At 37.1% G+C, this 21,573-nt stretch overlaps 1 protein-coding gene and 1 long non-coding RNA gene across 3 annotated transcripts; one reads left to right on the top strand and one right to left on the bottom strand.

Annotated features, from left to right (window-relative positions):
- Window positions 1-113: 113 nt before the first annotated feature.
- Window positions 114-7,482, bottom strand: LOC137389990 (NAD-dependent protein deacetylase sirtuin-7-like). Of its 2 annotated transcripts, none has more exons than XM_068076199.1 (11): window positions 7,406-7,482; window positions 4,185-4,301; window positions 3,398-3,535; window positions 3,137-3,312; window positions 2,344-2,416; window positions 2,009-2,107; window positions 1,568-1,714; window positions 1,219-1,429; window positions 987-1,053; window positions 711-903; window positions 114-254 (listed from the first exon to the last, which is right to left on the bottom strand). In XM_068076199.1, the coding sequence occupies exons 2-11, from the start codon at window positions 4,281-4,283 to the stop codon at window positions 177-179; spliced, it is 1,281 nt and encodes a 426-aa protein (XP_067932300.1). In that variant the 5' UTR covers window positions 4,284-4,301; window positions 7,406-7,482; the 3' UTR covers window positions 114-176. The 2 variants fall into 2 exon arrangements, with proteins under 2 accessions (XP_067932300.1, XP_067932299.1); XM_068076198.1 differs by lacking the exon at window positions 7,406-7,482 and adding an exon at window positions 5,301-5,360.
- Window positions 7,483-11,734: 4,252 nt separating this feature from the next.
- LOC137391831 (uncharacterized) lies at window positions 11,735-16,161 on the top strand. The gene is made up of 4 exons (XR_010978178.1): window positions 11,735-11,867; window positions 13,497-13,651; window positions 15,500-15,599; window positions 15,873-16,161. It is a non-coding gene; the product is annotated as an uncharacterized lncRNA (long non-coding RNA).
- Window positions 16,162-21,573: the final 5,412 nt, after the last annotated feature.

Genomic DNA, 21,573 nt, shown 5'->3' with positions numbered 1-21,573 from the left:
AGTTTCATCCAACGAAAATTTAGAGAAACGGTGGCGAAAAAGCAAATGAGAGAAGAGGGAAGAAGATAGGAAATTTTGTCTTCAAATTTCCAATATCATTTTGTAATCTCTATGCTCAATTTGACCACAAGCTTCAACCATTCAATATATGTGAGATCCTCTGATTCTAATAAAACCTATGAACTTAATCTATGCTTCTTCTTTGCTTTAGCACTTTTAATTCCTATTCCATACCAGCCAGGTGAGGACAACTTCTACAAAATATAGAAAGATGAATAGTTTGTAAACAATGTCTATACTGATGTACCGGTATGTACAAATGTCTGTAAACACAATTCGTTTGCCTTTAATATATGTATGTGTGTGAGATGTGGATAACACAGCCATTCTAATTCAAACAACTCTGGTACAATTGTATGCAGTAAATCTGTCCATAGAGGCATGTGTACAACTTGGATGGTCACATATTAATGATAGATCTGAGGCTAGAAGCTCAAAGGTTTCATGATAAGAACTGTGTGATGCAATTGAAGTGTATAAGACAAATATCCTACCTTGTCTAAAACAAATTAGGCAACCTAGACATGAAGTGAAAAGCACAACTTTCATAATATATCTTTATATTCTTTCAAAAACGAAAACCAATGGTTGTGGTCAACCAGAGTTCTGGATTAGCCACACGTTTTAACTATGCCTGCTAGACTACTTACACTGGTCATTGGTGCTTGAGAACCACTGGAAGCTTTATTGGAAGTTGCATTTTCTGATTTTATATGTTCTACTGGAGGAAGTGAATAATTGTGATCTGTTGTCCATTCTCCGCGTTCCAGAGCTACCTTGCTATGAGAGGAAAACTCTTCATGCAGTAGAGGTGTGTGAAGGAGAAAAAGAGCATCATAATACCTGCAAACCATGGTGGCAATTTTAGCGACTGAACACATTGAATATTAGTTATGATGCTTGTAATAAGTCAACTGTATACTGACCTTTGGTAAGGTGGGACAGAAATATTAAGACTGGTGGCTAGCTTCTTCATTACTTCATCACAATGACCTACAATATCATGTACAAACACAGATGAATAGTGAAACAGAAGGTAAAAAGATGGTACATGTATCACAGAGATCTACAATATCATGTGCAAACACACATAACTAATGGAACAGGAGGCAAGAGGATGGTGCATGGTCGAAGACTACAGCTGTCTTGTCCGCTCACCATTAATCTTTAGTTTCGCTGTTTCATCTTTGGGTGTCCACTGTAAGTTGACTATATACAATGATGGGCGCTTGCCCTTTGGACGGTCCATACACCAGAGGCAAAGATATTTCCGTAGGACTTTAAGGCTGGTACCTAAGCATAATATCATGTCTGCTGCTTCCGCCGCACTCCTTGCTGAGTGCCAATTGTACGGCAGCCCCATAGCGCCCTGCAAGCGAGACAGGGATGTGACAGTGTAGAACAGCTACCTCATAGTAGCAGATACTGTGAAGTGTTTAGTAGCAAACCATAGAAGGAGAATGAGAAGAACCAATTAAACCCAACACCGTTATCCAACATCGCTTACTTTTTCTCCAAAGTGAACTATTGTGTCTTTGAGTGTGGTTTGACAATTATGGCACCTACGTCCAGTGTCATGCCTCCTAATTCCTGTCCTCTCGGTTGTGTCAAACAGTCGCATGTACTCTCGTTTATCTTTGCACTTCGGACACAACTGCATCAAGCAGGACAACTATATAGTTGCAAACTATTGTTCACACATTTATAATGAGTAAAACTGAGCTAGCCTGAGGACCAGAAACATTCTTGACATAATGAGTACGACTGTAGCACAATGGTATCTACCATAGTAATAATGAAAGTGTGTGGCTTGTGTAACCTGTGTAGTGATTTGACGGGCTGATCTGACAAGGCTTTGATAAGCTATCTGTGCCAACACCACACAATGATACAGTTGAGTTGAATTCGGTCTAGTTTAATATCCATTATACATTCAGAAAAAACTCACCTCCAAAAACATGTTTCCATGAATTTCTGATAGGTTTTTACGATTCACACCGCTGCGAACATGTAGGCCATCACAGTTCTGAGACACAATATGCTTCACCTGCAACGCAGAACATAAATAAAATGTCACAATTATGCCTCTTGTTTAGAAAATAAGGAATGGGTAGTTATTGAAACTAAACTATCTAAAATGATCTGACAGCGATGTCTTCTTAACAATTTTGCTGAAAGCTTCAACTTAAACTCGGAGCTGTACTAGAGTACTAGAGAATACGCCAGTTATATATAGATATATATATATATAGATCTGGTGAAGGTGAGATATAATGAGCTGACCTTGCCAAGCCTCACCAATTGACTGAGAATCATATGGGTGAATGTTGGTTCAGCCTCGCACAGATCTTTTGCCCTGCAACCAGACAGCTAGGTAGACAACTAGGTAGATAGGTTGTGCAGCTGTTTTTATAACACTACGCTGGACAATATGATATCATATTCTGTTTGCAAATACTAACACAAAAATTAAAATGCCATTCACTGCTGAACTGAACATTTGGTCATATCGAGTTGAGATGGCATAATGTTCGTAGATAAGATTGTGTTACATGGGGACATAACTTCAGCTACATGACCTAGAGGTGGGGACATAACCTCAGCTACATGACCTAGGAGTGGGGACATAACCTCAGCTACATGACCTAGGAGTGGGGACATAACCTCAGCTACATGACCTAGGAGTGGGGACATAACCTCAGCCACATGACCTAGGAGTGTGGACATAACCTCAGCTACATGACTTAAAAGTGGAGACATAACCTCAGCTACATGACCTAGGAGTGGAGACATAGCCTTGGCTACATGACCTAAGAGTGGAGACATAGCCTCAGCTACATGACCTAGGAGTGGAGACATAGCCTCAGCTACATGACCTAGGAGTGGAGACATAGCCTCAGCTACATGACCTAGGAGTGGAGACATAGCCTCAGGTACATGACCTAGGAGTGGAGACATAGCCTCAGCTACATGACCTAGGAGTGGAGACATAGCCTCAGCTACATGACCTAGGAGTAGAGACATAGCCTCAGCTACATGACCTTGGAGTATGTGTGAAAAGATTAGCACAACTTACACAGTTGTTATGCCTTTATCTTTGAGAGTCCAGACTCCACTTGGACCTCGATAGTCGGGAATATCCGCAGATGTGGATATTCCCGCTCCTGTGTATACTACAAGATGATCTGCCCGTTCCACTGCTTTTGCTAACTGTAAACACTTCTCCTCGAGCACCGAGGGACTGTCAGGAAGCTATTACAAATAGAACATACGTTGGCACGTGTTGTCAGAGAGAAAAATAAACTATGGCTTGCTAAGCATCAATTCTCTAATTTACCTCCTCCAAACGAGCCTTGGACTTTTCCCTTTTGGCAATATTCTGGTTGCATCTGAGCACAACATCAGGAGAATATTTGATGATCTCAGCTTGAAACGCAGTTCTCTGGTCAGACGGAATCTTCAGAATTGCGGATACCTAAAGTCATGGTAAATCAAATGGTGATAGATTTGGTCATGAGCTGGTCACACTCCTCTGCCTTGTGTGTGTTCTACATACTTTTATTACTTTAAAACTGATTTTTATAAATAAAAAATTGGCTGGTTACTTGGGACTTCTGCCGATCATCACACTCTGATTTGTTGTTATTTTTTCTAAAGTTATTAAGTTATTTCTTGATGTAAATGGTTAAATATTTCAATTGCAAAGCTGTATATTTTCAAAGCAATTTTCTTGGAGTTTTCAAATGATGTACTGTTATGTTAAAGTTGACCATTTGGGAATAGAACAACTTATGAATGCATTTTCAAGCAGTCAACCACATATTTCTTTTAAACTTTAAAATGAAGGATTCTAATAGCCAGTTGTAACAATTATACCACTACACCTAGGACCAACTCAGCAAAAACAAACAGCCAAAAAGGATACTGTTTATCCGTTACAACGAATAAAGTAATAAGAATGAATCTGATCATACGCTTCTACTAATAGCACGACTGGCTAGTAAATGATCCCCCTCTACTTGCTAGTAATGCTATGGACAAGTCATTTGTTAACCTTTTACCGTACTAAATGTAATAATTGAATTCATAAAAGCCACCAGTAAAACTACAAATAGAAGCCTCACCTGTCGATAACGAGCGCTGACCTCTTCCTTTAGAATAATCTTTTTCATCTCCTTCACCTTTCTAGTTGCTCTGGTATCACCGTGTTCAATTCCTTCCATATTATCATTACAGCTTGTCTAAAAAACAAACATGAAACAAGCCATGAGTAAGTTGTATACAAGTTGAATTTCAATGCATTATAATGAAATATACTAACCACTTCAAGTAATCAATAAGAATAAAAAACTGAAAAAGAAACTAATTGTCCTCTGCTCTCAAATCTGTTAGCTACTTACGCATCAACAAAAATCTTATGCGTCAGATATAACACAATTTTGTATCGGACTAAAGTGTGATGTGGGCATACCCGGGCGCATACCCGGGCGCATACAAGTGATGAAGTGCAAGTGATGAAAATAAAAGATCTCAAAATATTAGTTATACTTTTGTCAAGCCTGCATTCTAAACAGTTGAATGTTTACTATGATGTTTACTATGCTTACGAATGAATATCATAAATAAATGCTGATAAATACAACCAGTCATACAAATTGCCTTAATAGAAGCATTCATCGAGAGCAATACTAGAATCTCTCAAATGTTGTTAATTGCTGTGTCTCTAAGACTGTGATTAAATGTAAGTGAACAAACACTAAGCATGGATCAAAAGATTGTAACTCGCAGTAGTTAATGTAGGTGAACAAACACTAAACATGGATCAAAAGATTGTAACTCGCAGTAGTTAATGTAGGTGAACAAACACTAAACATGGATCAAAAGATTGTAACTCGCAGTAGTTAATGTAGGTGAACAAACACTAAACATGGATCAAAAGATTGTAACTCGCAGTAGTTAATGTTATCTTGCATAATCAGACTTTGAAGTCTTAGCTCTACTTGTGAAAATTCAAAGATCAGCTCAAGTAAGAAATGATTCACTTTTTTCATTCAGTTAGTCCATATTGGATCATAGTAAAGTGAGACTGTACAGTTGATGGGTTTTCAAAATGTCCCAAGCACTGACCAGAAGCTTGAGGTAAACCAACTACAGAGTGAACCTTCATAAATCTTAAAAACAAACAGGAGCAAATTCATAGTGAATCCATGTAGTTACTAGTATACTAGTAGAGCGTGTACCGTATGTTTGCAGACTGTTGAGGACTCGACACTAGCAACATATCCTACAAGAGTAAAGGCATCTTTTTCTCCATGCACAAAAAGCCCAGAATGAATGGCAATGATGCATCCGTTATTAACCAAATTTAATTGTTTCAAGTGGTTATGCAAGCTTGGACCAACCTCATTTTTTAAAGCTGGCATGTAAATAATTAAGGTATAATTAGGGTCGTCAAATTTGTACCGTTTTTTATTGACTACACATTCACTACAGCGAAAATTTGGGGCCAATGCACTGAAGCACTGTCTGGCACAAATTTAGAAGGTTGTAAATAATATGTTGAACAGCAAGTTTTTTAAAGATCATTGAGGCACTGTAAGAGATTTTGTCTGTACAGCAAGGGCTTGTGCAGTGATACTAAAAAAACTAAATGCTAGAGGCCCCAATTTTATAGGCTATCCTTACACTAAGAAAACATTAAAAAAACTAATTTAAGGATCAAGGAACTAATATTTCTAGGTACACAAAAGGTGGGATGTAAAGCCTTTTGAAACAATTCTTACTAGATGCTACAATTCAGCATAATATAAATAGTTTTTAAGAGCATACAGTGATTCAGCAGATCCAAAAGATGCGTAGCATCTAGAATTTATTTTACATAAGAGGATGATTCAATGTTGGCAAACTATTCTTGCCTGTACGAGCAAGTACCGGTATATACACGCTGCCTCTCCAGTTCCCCATCAGTTTTTCAGTTTCACATTTGGACAGAAATTTATAATTTTATCTAATCGCAAGTAATAAAGACCTGATGTGCTACACTATAGTCCAATGATTTTACGCAAATCTGTTTGAATACATATGCGTTGAAAGGCTATGCAATGTAATGATGGCAGCTAGGCAAAATAGATAGTAGGGCAATCTTCTGAAGACAGCAATATCCCAATGCTTCCAAATATATAATGCGTCATTATATTTCCATGGAGGTGAAGTGAGGATGGTAAAGCAAAAAACTTATTCTATCTAGGTTATATATTTCCATGAATTTTAAATAGGATAGCAACTGCTGCACTCTTCGAACTTCTAGACCTAGTATCAACCAAAACTTATTTTCTATGATAAAACCTAAGATGGCTCATGGTAGAAAAACAAGCAGAAAGCCTCAGTTTTAATATGTTTAGTTAAGAGCTGCAACTAAATAATTTTGTTACGTTATACAAGTTAAGGCCAATAAATATGTTGACCAAAGTGTTAATACAATGATATAGTTGAACAAGTATATTAGACTACATCAATACAAAGATAAGAACTAACAAATTTAAATATAAGACCTAAGACTCGCTTGCTACAAAATTGCTTTGAATGAGACACCCAGAAATTAGCTATAATATGTTATGAAGATCAATAATATACAGCCCCTCATATATATATAGGGGAAGGAGGGGGCTGTATATCATTGTGAAGATTAACTAAAAGAGTGGTTATTGATCAATATTATTCATAAGTGCACCTGTGTTATGTGACTTGAGACTACCTGATGAATAAACCAAAAATTATTAAACTCTGTGCAAAAAACTAACAAATGAGAAATCGGATATTAAGAGCAAGGCTATTTTCAAAAAAGTGCTTTATAGCTAAGGAGCCAGGTTCTGATCTTTAACTCCTTTGTTATATTATCCTTGATATGCATGTTAATTCAATGGACTTATCATATGGATGAATTATATATACAAAGTTCTATTTCTAAATCTACATATACACTAATGAAAAAACAAAGACTACAGTAAAGAACACATAAATATCGTTATGAAAATTAATACTATAGAGTATCGTTATTACTCACTGTAAGAAGAGATTACTGTTGTATTGCACTTGAACTACGCGCTGGTTACTAATTTTTTCCATTATACGTGAATAAATAGTTATAGTACAAATTAATCGAGCAATATGATAACATAGCGATTATTTTAGTAAGTCAGTGGTCATAAAAATTCAAGACAAAATGTAAAGGTATCTGTTTGATTGCATAGCTCTTAACTTTCATAATAACTCTAATAATTTAGTAGCACTAGCAATAACAAAGTATATTACAGTTTTCTTTATTCTCGTAAGACAGCATATATACCGTAGTATATACTGATCTTCAATTAATGTCAAGAATGTCGTTTTAGGAACTCAAAAATATTGGTTGCGCCGTCTTTTTGGCCTTCACCGCAACGAAAACAAAACTAGCATTCGTCTTAAAAGAAACCACGCGTTTACATCTTCCGACCAATAGCCTTTGTCGTATAGCGAAATCCGCAAATTATTTTCTTTAGATACTTTCAAGCCTACGATTTTAAAATCACCAACAATGTCTGGACAGTCTAGTTACTCAGCTCTTTAGCCATATACATACGTATAGGCTAATGAGCCCATATATCCCTGAGTTGGCGATTGTTATGATATACGATTCTTGTTCCATTCAGATACCCTGTGATGATACACTGATATACTGCGATGATAAGTCGATGTTCCTCATGTCTTTTGTTCCGCAAGACCTAGCCTGTCTTGACAAACTGTTGTTTTAGCGGAGTTGTCCCCCATCGCGCGGGTGAGCAACCCAACAAAACTGTTGTGTTGCTCGCTTGACGGGGGCAAAAACAACGCTCCGCAAAAACAACAGTTTGTCAATACAGGCTACGCAAGACCCCATGTTCCGCACTTTTCCGCAACGTTGTGTGAAATTCTATAAAAGGACGGACAACTTCTTAAACAAATGCGTTTTATTATTAACGCTAGACGTATTGCGTCGTTACTGCGATATAATCGACTCGCTGTAACCTTACCCTCGACCTCATGAGGGTGCGAAAAAGCGAGATGGAGAAAGCCAGATCATTAACTCCGCTCTCTTACAGCTTCTAGCTCGGTGAGTACATACGTGTGTATCTTGTCGCCTGATAGTAACGACTTATAAAGGACCCACTGAATTAAAAAAAATCCTTTAGTACACATAATACAACGAGTGGGGTAATTAGGAAGCGGTGTCCCGCACGGTCTGCAACATGTGTGGGGAAACAGCCAGACCTGCCAACCCAAGAGTGGGGCAATGCGTGAGATTTGGTTTTGGGGCAATTGATGTATCTATGATAGTATATATAAAATTATGGAAATTGGGGCAAAAATCTCACGCATTTCTCACGCATTTTCAGTTTTTCTTTGGGGTGATTGCGTGAGTCTCACGCCCAATGCGGGAGAGTTGGCAGGTATGGAAACAGCCATACAGGTGAGGTTTTGCTTGGCCTCAACAAGAAGGAGAAGAGCAAAGGCGAAAGCGCCCGTTAGACCTTCAGCACCTGCATGAGATCCTCCTCAAAGGTACAGGTTTCAGGTCAACGGGAAGCAAAGGTGAACCAGAGTAATCGACTTGAAGTGACCTCCTGTACTACTGGCCAACCCGTAGCGGAATCACGGCAGGCAGGGAGTCCTACTGGTGTCTTCTCCTTGAAAGATATCTGATCAATGATTGGGGGGATCAACGGTCAGTGTGCCGCACTAAAGAAATGGTGTTAGGCTGAACAGGCAGAGCTTCAGATAGGGGTGAAGAAGTTCTGTGCTAGGAAGCGGGAGTATGAGATCGCCCAACTCCTTATGGAGATTCTTACTCCCGCTGACTCTTCAGGATCCCGGGCAGCTTCCAAGACTCCCAGACTTCAGAGGAGACCTGCTGCAACTGTCTTGCCACCACCATCTCCGTCCAAAGACAGCAGCAGAGACACATGTGGAAACTCCCATAAAGGGGAAGATCACATGAGGTTGGAGACTTTCTGTCAGAAGGAGATGTTGCTCCATCAGCCACACCCGAAAACCTGGTCACAGGAGACCACGCTGAACAGGCGACTGCAGCCGGAGACCTACTCAGAGGAGACCACGCTGAACAGGGGACTACAGCTGGAGACCTGCTCATAGGAAACCAAACTGAACAGGCGACTACAGCCAGAGACCTTACTTCAGAAGGAGACCGCGCTGAGCATCTTACCGCTGGCAACCAGGGCCATAGAGACCCCGGTTCATGGGCTAACCAGCTAGAATAAATGGACACTGTGGACAACAACTTGCTGCTCGAGCCTGGCGAGACCACAGTTTAATTTTTGAAAACCCTCGAATAAATATCAGGAGAAATTTCCGACTTTCAGCAATATTCGGAAAGACTTAACTCTTTTTGAAGGAGAGTTTTCAGCCTCCGCCGCGAAACTTTGTGTTCTCATGAATACCCGGTGTATCATTGTGCTCATGAGGAGTGAAGGAGAACTACCGGATTCTACTGAAAAAGCTACCAGACTTTAAGGAAAACCCATGTGTTCCAATATGCATCTAGGTGTGCAAAAATTCAGCGAATAGTCACTTACAGACTATACAAGCTGCAAAAAACTAGACCTAACGGAATCTCCCAGAATCCAGGTGTGGGCATTCTCAATAAGAAAGAGAGATGTGATACAAACGACTCGCTGTATATCTGCCCTTGACCTCAGGATGGCATGAAAAAAAGCAAGATCGAAAAAGCCAGATCTTTAACCCGCTCTCTTACAGCTTTTAGCTCAGTGAGTACATACGTGTGTATTATGTCTCCTGATAGTAACGGCTTGTTAAGGACCCGCTGAACTAAAAGCTCTCTAGTTCACAGTTACAAAGGCATGTCAGTAGAGAAATGCAAATGGCTTTACTCAACCTAAATGAAAGGATCTGACAAATAAACATTCGCTAAAAATCAGTAGTGATGACACCCTAAGTATTAATTGGCACATGCGATGAAACAAAACTTAATCTAGTTCAGAATTAAATTTCTTATCTCAAAGCAAGATAGATAATTTCATAGATTCCTTAATTCTTCTCTGTAATTCATGAATTACGTATACACAAAATATAAGGTATTCGTGCAAGCCTACATTTCTAATCATAAAAAACTATGAAATCGGTGTTTTTCATTCTATCATAATAGCAATATAATCATGTAAGCCTCTGTTACGTTCTCTGTGATAATATAAATATATTCGTCTAGGCTTATTGTTTTCACTATATATGATAATATTATATGCCAAAAAACCTATGCGCTTCATTAAATCATATTGCAGATATAATCATGACCAGGGCCATTTATTACAGAGCTGTTTATTATAATATGAATATTATTGCGAGGGCCTATGTCCTCACTCAATTATATTGTGAATATAATCATAAAGGCCTATGTCCTCACTCAATTATATTGTGAATATAATCATAAAGGCCTATGTCCTCACTCAATTATATTGTGAATATAATCATAAAGGCCTATGTCCTCACTCAATTATATTGTGAATATAATCATAAAGGCCTATGTCCTCACTCAATTATATTGTGAATATAATCATAAAGACCTATGTCCTCACTCAATTATATTGTGAATATAATCATAAAGGCCTATGTCCTCACTCAATTATATTGTGAATATAATCATATAAAGGCTTATGTACTCACTCAATTATATTGTGAATATAATCATAAAGGCCTATGTCCTCACTCAATTATATTGTGAATATAATCATAAAGACCTATGTCCTCACTCAAATATATTATAAATATAATCATGAGGGCTTAGGTTTCTCACTCTATTATATTATGAATATAATCATGAGGGTCGATGTTCTTTACTCAATTATATATGAATAATCATATGGCCGAGGTTGTCTCTTGATGTTGCACGCTATTCTTTCTAGGTCATATAAATCTTTTTGTCTCTCATAGAGTTGGACTTTTTTTGCTTGTGCTCGCGAAGATTAACTCGTTTTTATTCACTGTGCTGAGCCATGCTGAAACTGGCAATTCAGATCGTATACCGTAGACTAAAAAAATCTTTGTCTGATGTTATGCAAGACAATATCTTTAGAAATGACCTCAAGAGTAGATCTTTGGAGTATAGCATTACTTTTAGAACACAGAAACCTGTGGTGACTCCTAATGATATGTAAGTCAATCAATCCACCTTTGGTTTGGGAACTTGCATCGAATCTAATTTTATTGCATCCCCAACCATAGCTTGCTGAGATATTCTAAGTAGTGATAAGATTTTTAATTTAGCAATGTATTTGTGTTTACTTGCTACCAAGCCAGCAACAGCACATTTTAAGCAGCTTTGGAAAATGTTTCGATAAACCAAAGTGCAGTTTATCTTGCAACCACTTGCGAGTATCTCGGGGGCCTCTATTGTGTTATAAATATAATCATGAGGGTCTATGTTCCTCGCTCAAAAATATTATAAATGTAGGTTACTCAGGAAGTCTTATGTTTTACATTCTACTCTACTTATTCTGCTAGCTGTGAGTTATAAGTCTGCTAGCGGTGAGTTATAAGTCTGCTAGCGGTGAGTTATAAGTCTGCTAGCGGTGAGTTATAAGTCTCCTAGCGGTGAGTTATAAGTGACTGAATACTTTTAGTCAACAGATGTTGTTTTACTGGAGGAGTCATGTCAAGTATCAGAAGTGTCTGTGCAGCTCATACAAGATGTAGGCATAGATGTAGTGGAATGTTATCCTCTTCTTCAAAGAGCCAGCACACCAAAACCAGCGACTCAGGTAAAGGTAAATTTTTATATTTGAAACTTTAGCTGATAACACTACGCGAAGCAAATACTTTAGAGTGACAGTGTCAATAAGAACTCAACTCAGAATGCTATTTGTTTGTTCTCATGTTAAGACACTGCCCTCTGAGAAGAGTTTGCTACTGTCGATGCGGAGGCATGTTTACCAACCACCTAGGGTTAAAGCTATTGCTGCAACTTCCGTCATTGTAGATTTCAATATCTTCAACTTTAAATTTTAATTCAACTCACACAACCTTGACCAAAACAAAAATTCATTAAAGGTTGACCTGCAACAAAATTCACATTACTGTTATTTGATATGAAAAGATTCACCATGTCTTACTCTGTTGTGTTGTAGGTGCAAAATATGTGGAAAGGTGATTACAAGCTCTTAAAAGCTCAAAAACGAACAGAAAATCGCAGCCACACGAGACAGCCGTAGTTTGGATTCCCTTTCCAAAACGGCTCAACTGTGATGTAGCTGTGAGAGATGGTTTCTGTTTACACTTTCTTGCAACCTTATTCGTCGAAATATTTTCACAAATATACTTCACGCATTCAATAAAACTATGTCTATTGTTCTTACACGTCTGTTTTATCATCATTGTAATGCTGTCACTTTTAGCAGTGATGTCTTATAACTCACCGTAAAAAATCGTTAAACTTTTTAACCTTAGCTCGAAGGAGTACATATCATTGTCTGATAATCATGACGAGCCTGTTGGTCACCTGTGATAATCGAAAAGTGCTGCAAAAATTATTTTCGAAGTTTTGGGTCACATGATTAGACTACGACTTGATGATTGAATAATGCCGAAACAAAACTGTAAAGTAGCGAGCATCGATATTTGATACGGGGTCTTCGGTGAAACCCGAAGTGTTTGTCATAAACTAGTACTCCGATAAGTTTTATATTGAGCTTTGTATCGGCCTTTCAATTCACGTGAGAACATACGTGACAAGACGATAACCAAATTTCGCGGTTACGTCATCGAAATAAAGAGATTCCAATCTACAGCGGCTTTTCGTTTTTGAGCTTTTAAGAGCGTGCAATCACATTTCCACATATTTGGCACTTGCAACACAACAGAGTAAGACATGGTGAATCTTTTGATACCAAATAACTGTAATGTGAATTTTGTTGCAAGTCAACCTTTAAATATTGCTCAGAGTTATATTATAAGTTTTTTGAGCTCATTGCTTGAAGTAACCTCAAAAGTAGAAAAACTTTTCTTTAGATCGATTTATTATTACAGTAGTCCCTCGCTACTTCACGGCTCACCCTTTCAGTGATTTCAGTACTTTGTGATTTCAGTATTTTGCAGTTGAAATATGCGTTAAAAAATTGAAGAAAATTAAAAAACAAGTTGAAATATAAACTGAAAGTTAAACAAGACAACTGTAATCTAATTCAAAAATTTACTTTACTTCAACTTCAAAGATAATTTCAATTAGTCTTGTGTTAAAATTTTGGTTCATACATATATTTTGACAAATTAGTTTTTTTTGAGGATTTTCAGTTATTGTGAGGATGCCAGTCCTCCATAACCGCGAAATGTGAGGGGAATACTGTAGGCCTAATTAAATATCGTTCAGTATAGCAATATGATATGATTTTTAGGGACAAGTCATTCATGGAAACAGGAAGTTTTGTATTAATATACGACGGGTATCGATACCAGAGTAACCGCAACCTCTTAACGTTAACCCGTTGGAGATGCTGACCTCATTGCAGTTCATGGATAACAACTCAGCCATACTCAGTCTCCTTTGAAGGTGATTTTGTGAAGGTGTATACCGCAGAAGAGCATAATCATCTTCCCAAAGATGGCCAAATCTGGTATAATAAGCACCGACAAAATCTAGAAAAATTGGTTTCTCTGAACCCAATCGATACAATAAAAGGACATACATAAAAGAAGCTGTACAACATATTGAATTCCCTGAGTATGGCGCAGCTTCGAGTGTGCTAAAGAGGGCGAGGCGAGGCGAGGCGAGGCGAGGCGAGGTGAGGCGAGGTGAGGTGAGGCTGCTAATAACATGTTACACTTTAGCTAGTTGAGATTGAACTGTATGGGTGTTTAGCAGTTTTCACAGTGTAGAAAAATTGTGGGCTGCTCTGTTCTAATTTAAAGAACTGCTGAGTTCTGCAGAACTTATTTTAGTTACTAGAGCTTAATGTAATTGATGGAACAAAATATGTATTATTATTTCCTCAGATGGCGATGTGCTTTTAACAAAGCTACCATAATTTAGGAGCAACATTAAAAACACACCTCACTCGCATTGCTTGAAATACATACATCTAATAGGTTTAAAAATACAGTCAAACATGGATAACTCGAACTTCAAGGGACCGAGCAAAAGTGTTCGAATTATCAGAGCGTTCAAGTTATCAGAGCACTGTCACAAGTCCATATATTTACTTATTTATTAGTAGATACATGTACATATACAAACTATAATATAAATCAAAAGCACAAATGGCTTGTTTCAAATTAAATGCTTCTAATGTAAAGTTTAAAACGTTTTTATGAAAAAGTATAGAGATTTTTCTATCACTTGAGATTGGTTTGTTGTTTGAGGTGATGTTATTGCCAGGACGTTTTTCAGATTGACATTGGCAAAACTTGATCGTTGTTGAAATGCTCAAAAGAAAAGACATTTTTTCTTTTGGGGTTTTACCCATGATCAATTTTGCCGTTTTTTCTTGAAGTTTATGCAAAGATTATCTTACTTTACCTGGGATTCGTTAAGAGCAACACTCCAAGGCAGTTCAATTAGAAGTTTTACGAGGTTTTACGTACATTCTATATCACTCACGTTTTTTTAATAAATACTTATTGAATGTACACACGTATTCTGTGTTTAGGTCAAACGATGAATAGTTTTTTGTAGCTCAGACAACGTATACGTTTAATTACAACATTTTTTAAGACGTTTTAAACATTCAACATTTCGACGTTGATTCAACACGGAATCAACGTCGGAAAACTATTCATCACGGGCTAGCCGGGTCACGCACTCAAGGATTTTCGCCACGCACATACAAAACAACATGCGATTTTTGTTTTGTATGTGCGTGGCGAAAATCCTTGCGCGCTTGACCCGGCTAGCCCGTGCTATTCATCGTATCGCAGTATAAATCAAATTTCACTAAACTTTTAGAAAAGTCGTTGACAAAAATATTTTGCCGATGGTGGTAATAACGACGCTTATGAATTACGAAAAGATGAAGTTTACCTCTATGGCTTTGAATAAAGTGATTTTCTAAAGCGATAACAACCGTTTCGGTAGCCGTTGGGCAAAAAAACAGTTCGAATTAACAGTGTTGAGTTCGAGTTATCTATAGCAATTTATCATTACGTGGGAACGGACCAAAGGAAATGTTCGAATTAATCATGTGTTCGAGCTATCCGTGGACGAGTTATCCATGTTTGACTGTATTTGTAATGAGAGCCGAAATCAGGGTATTATACCTTTGAATTAAACAGTAGCAATTTTTCAAATCTTCACTCATTACTTAGAAATCTCTGTAGTGTTCAGCCTATTCTGAGTGAATTATGCATTACACAGTATTGTGATTCAACATTCATTGCAGTTATTCAAGTTTGTTTTTAACAGGTCAAGCAATCTACCTAAAATTCCAAGATTGTTGGAAGAAGTCCAGATACTACTAGAGTGGCAAAGTACCCATGATAACCAACTATTTATGTTTTATCAAGTAAGTATAATTGTTGAAGAATAGTTCTCACGTCCTCACAGTTACTCTTGAAAGCGTGTTATCTAACTCAAGGTGTGCTTACAATAATATAATTTCACAATGATAAGTGAGTCAACTAACCTTCAGACAAAAATAATTGTTGTAATTGTAGCGAGTAAATCAAGGGGTGCGTTCTATTACACTTTAAGGTACTCATCTCGAGTGCAAAGCTGTAAATTGTAAAATGGTATTTTTACAACTGTTAGTTTCAATCTAGTTACTTTTTACTTATAGAACAACGAAACGGCAATATTTCTATTTGCCACAAAAGAAAGCCTTGTCATTGACAGGAATTCCAAGACCAACTATATTGATGGAACCTTTAAAGCCGCACCATTTCCATATCAGCAGATTGTTTCCATCCATGCCACTGTTGACGATACAGCGGTGCCTGCAATATTCTCTTTGTTGGCTTTAAAAAGTACAACACTGTATAAGGAGGTGTGCATGCTTTGAATAACAATGTCTTGGAGATAAGCAATTTTAATTTAATTTTAAACTTCTACATTGACTAGTGTATATACAAGAGCCCATGTTATAACATGAGCTTCATGGTGAAACTGATGATATTGAGTTGTAGTAAATAAAAATCATTCAGTATCTTCAAATCTACCGAGCTCATTGATTCCTTAAACATATTTAAGATATTACGTCCCTGCATTGTATAAATCTTTGCATTACGTAGTGATCAATTAGATATTTTAAATTTTCTGAAGACCTTGAGCCTGATTTGTTAATGTTTTACTTTTCATTATGTGTACCGGACTATCCAACTAGTTCAATAACCAAGTCCAACTACTCATCACAAGGAACGCAGTTCTATGCAGTCAGATAAAAAGTAAACGAGTGCCACGATGAAAAACACATGAAATGTTAGAAAAAGCAAATAATTTGACGGTTTTATTTATTATGTTGAAAGTGAATTTTATTAAGAACAATAGCTGGTTGCTTCAGATTAGCTTACGCTGATAACAGCCTGAGTGTTTGAGTTGAACGGTGTCTCTAGTAACATACTCTCAAAAGAAATGAAAGCTCATTGGCTAATTATTTTTAGCCCACATTGTCTCGTTAGTCAATTGATTAGCATAACATTATAACTGGTGGGTTTTCATAGCAACAAGCACCGATGGGTAAGAGAGTGCAATCCTTAGAAAGCTGCTTACACTTATTGGCGCTCAAGTGGCTTTGATGAATAACTTACCCGGTAGCAAAGACTTCAGCGAAGAGTTGAAAAATTGTTAACCATATATATGTACTTATTTTACATTAATGCCTTTTATAAATTCGAATGCCCGAAGCACTATGTATGGTGGCTAATTATTAATATACCATGTTTTAAAACTTTGTAACTTTCCAAAATTGCTGCTGGTAGTTTGCTACCAGCACAATGCTTACAGGGTAATAATAACATGTTATGTTATGAAACAAGCTGTCTGAGTGTAAACGACTTTATACAATTGTAGATGCTCAGGGTAGTCTAGGGCATTGAAGAACTCAGTGCCCTCGAGGATGTTTGCGAGATCAGTCTACACGAGGCAGAAATGATGCAAAAATATGTGGGTGCTACTCTCACTTCACCCAGAGTATTTCTCGAAAGGTCGCAGCTCTTGGTACAATATTGGCATACAAAAAAAACTGGTGTACAAGAGATCATACAAAAACTTTCGAGTATGGGATTTCTTCCGCCACATCTTGTGATTAGGGCATTTGAGGAATGTGTTTTAAATTAGTATTATTTTTATGGAGGTGTTTACTGCTATATATGTTTACCAACTTCATTTTAATAGTCTGGAGCAAAAACACCTTCTGCCTTAACATGATGACCATTTGAACAAATGTTAGTGAGCCGATGTGTGCATTAAAAGTTATTTAGAAGCAAAGACTTCTGGTTACAGATATGTGGTAGTAATAGGACTAACGATCAAATCAAGAGTGGATAGTATTTTACTGAAGTTGTTTAATGTTATAGTAATCACTACAATGACAGTGTGGCCCGTGTGCCACACTGACATCGTGGGCACTTTAAAGATGCACATCTGTCCTTCACACATTGGGCAAGTGAAATGGGTACCTGGCTCTGTCAGACTGGATGTGTTATGAAATGCTTCCCTTCAGGTTAATCTGACAGTTCCGGAAGTGGTAGATACTGAGAACTAGGTCACCTCTTCTCTACCATACTGCTTGACTCTAGCATGCATCGCTAAGATGCAAGTCATTGTCGATTCCGACAGACAGCCATACGAATCACTGCAGTTCCATGTCTGGAAGATTAGTTTTACGTAACGTATTTGATTCATAGAATCTGACAAAATTGTAAAGATTTTCACTTATACTCATGTAAACAGCGATCGCATGAATAAGTCAATAGGTATTTTCAAGACAAAAATTGCATTAGTTTTACGTAGCGTATATGATTCATAGAATCTGACAAATTTGTAAAGAGTTGTCGTTTATACTCATGTAAACGGCGATTGCATGTAGAAGTCAATGGGTAGTTTTTATTTTTTATTTACAAAAATTGCATTGTTATCGGCATTACTCATGCATAAGTCGTCCCCGTTATTCCAGAATATCTTAGAATCATATCTTAATCGACCGTTGCTATCCAAAATAAAAACATCACTTTCAAAAGTTTTTTATTTGATATATAATTAGAGTTCGTCCGCATGTTTTAAATGAAGTTTCGGTTGACTCGCTTACAATATTTTCTTGTGAATGAGTGCATGCGGAAACATAAGTTAACCATTGCCTGTTCTCAACCACATGTTTGCTACTCAGCGGCTAGTGAACAAACAAAAAATAAACATAGAGCAAGATCTATTCGGAAATTACTGCTGGAAAATTTTGCTTAATGTGTTCCAAATATATTACTTGTTAAATTTAAAACCAATCATTGGCAGTAGAGCGCAACATTGGCCCGCTATATTATGACTGAAAGTGCCGTACTAAGCTTATTTACCAGAAATATATACCGCCCTCTCACTGATATTTGATACCGTTAATTCTGTGAAATACCTTTAACACGGATACGATGAAGCTCCATTATTTTGAGCGTTTGTAAATGCTTCAGACAGCGATGTATACATTGCATGTATAATAAAACTGTTTTCTTTTCATATTCACATCCTATTTGACTCGGCAGCAACTTGACCATAAAAATTACTCATTTATACGTTGACCCCCCAAAATTTTACATTAAAATTGTCTCCGAAAAACCTTATGAATGTATACGGTAATACTTATAGGTATAATATAACTTACTTCAATGCTAATCCAAAGCGGCCAAAAAATACAAGCCACCAATTGCTTTGAAACAGTTTTACAAAATATTTTGTAAGAATTAAAATGCAGCAAACATCTGAGTTTGCCACCTATAAATACAGTCAAACGTTTCATACTATGATTTCCAATGTGCTTTCTCTATGACAGCTGAATCATTAATTAGTGTTTTTTTCATTGCAGTAGCTTGAAGAGCTCAGTAGCTGTTATGGCAGCTGTAAGAGATTTTCTAGCCATTCGCCTGTTTCCACGATACAGTTATATGTAGAATAATTCCGATCAGCGTGTGAGATGTTTCTTTTCGAGATATAAGCGCACGAACTAACAACTATGAAGAATGTAAATATTAAAGCTAACAGAATCAAACAAATCAGCCATGTTCTCCTACCTCACATGAACAGTGATGCTTTACGATTAGGTTTCCTCAGTTATTGCATATTGTTCACATTTGAGGATTATGTTGAATCTTTGTTTACAAAAGTATCTGTGAGAAAAACAATTCTCACTAGCAGTATGCAGGCAGAGTTTTGTTATTAAGACTATATTATATAATGACACATCGTGTGCCAATATCCCTTGATTCTGAGTCATATTATTCTGCTGTCTTCACTTGTTGAAAACCAACAAAGTTTATTAACACTCAATTTATAATTTTGTCTTCCTCAAAGTATTTTAGTAAAAAAGAGAAGCATTCAGAAAGCTCTCATCCGCCGCCTTCACTACAAGTTCTAAATAATTTTTTGCATATGTACAAACAAAATATTACGTAGAAGACAGTGAGAATGTGCAGCTCCCAGTATTTAGGCTGAAAGGCTAACGAGCTAACAGCAATTTGCTAGAAATCCGAAATAATCTTTTACAAGGTTATAATGAAAACTGTTTGTGATTTTCATTCAAACTTTATGGAACTACGTAATTAAGCTCACATTGTGGATAAAAAAGAAGATAACTCTTGTAGCTTAATAATATTGTGAGTTAACTCGATGAATTCTTTTATGTCTAGCCTGGAACAGCCATTTCAATAATGTGATGGGAAGAAAACATCCTTCGCTATGGCTCCTCATTTCCAGTTTACATGATGAAGAAGTCCTGTATAAACAATGAGCCACAGCTGCTGAAAAAGGTTCGTCTTTTTACGAAAAAAGGATAAGAGAGTCCATTGTAATATATTTTCTTTGACAGACCTTTGGTGACATAATGATTACTTTGTATTGATAAGTGAATTTTAGAGTACAGTTTTTCTTAAATGCTAGCAAAACCTCTGTTTCATGTTCAATGACACAATTTATGCTCAATGCTTTGGTTATGCAATATTTTTATCTGATGCATGTACACATGTACATGTATAGTGGAACTAATAACAAACCCCTAGAGGCTTTTGAAATACATTTTTATTGGCAATATTTTTCATTTCAGGGAAACTGATAGTTCGCAGGCGGAAAAAATGGCAGAAGTTAGACTGCAGTGGTTCCCAACTACCTTGGAGTGATGGAACCCCTGAGCTCCTTATCTAAAAATCACGGACCCTTTTATAAACATCATAATATATATGTTTATAACAATGCATTGTAAATTGAATTGTTTTATTTTCCATGGATCTTAGTATATCACTGAAATTGAAGAGGGAGAGAGAGAATTACATGTTTGCAGGTTACAGGTTTTGTTGTTTTGTACTACTAACCAAACACCAGGTACTATCCAGCGGTTGATGCACATAGGTGATAAAAATCTGGACCCAAAAACCTAACAAGACAACGCGACCACCCCGCGGGAATTGCATTAGCCCCGAAATCCAGGCTAGCACATCCCCAACAGAGCTCGATCATTAAACCCCACCCATATGATAGCCGTCCCCTATCCTTTTAGGGTTTTATATCATTGATCCAACCACTATAAGACAGAAATAGCTGTAAATAACTAGCTAGAAAAACCAATACTGGCACCAGGCTGTGGACCCCCTCAAAACCTCCTGTGGACCCCTAGGGGTCCATGGACCACCAGTTGGGAACCACTGAGTTAGAGGAACGGATTCAAGGGCTCAAGAGACAATTGGAACAGAAAACGCGAACAATAGATAGCTACTGGAGGGCAATAAAATATGATATCAATGAAATAATTTAAAGTGACTCATTTATTTTATAAAAATATACTGTATTATATTATCTCAATTAAATGAAAGAGAACACATTGGTATTTGAAACCGTTTATTACTAAATAGTTTCATGCCTGTGGCACTCTTTGGATCAAATGGTTAAAACAACAGAATCATATATATATATTGGCTATATATAATCCATTGATTACTCCACTGCTTTCTTTACGGTATGTGTTTAGAATACATAATAATATGGAGTCATTTAGGTAGGGCTGAGCATGCATTTATGTACTGATTAGCTCATTTCTCTTAATTAAACTGGCCATGTGTGGGCAGTAGATAATACAGAATTTTCCCACAAGCACTTGTTGCATCTTATGGAACTAATGTTACATGAGGATGTTATTTATTAGTTTCCACTTAATAGATTATTAAACATCGGCCATCTTTCAGCTGCCAGATGTAATTACTGGATTGCTGATCTTTTGAGATACATATTGAGTGAGGAGCGTTGGCCCTTCGAGTATATTGCTTAATATCGAGTGAGGAATATACATGTAG

The sequence above is a fragment of the Watersipora subatra genome, chromosome 3 (assembly GCF_963576615.1).
Source record: "Watersipora subatra chromosome 3, tzWatSuba1.1, whole genome shotgun sequence".
NCBI lineage: Eukaryota > Metazoa > Bryozoa > Gymnolaemata > Cheilostomatida > Watersiporidae > Watersipora > Watersipora subatra.
This window is presented reverse-complemented; position numbering and strand designations above follow the sequence as displayed.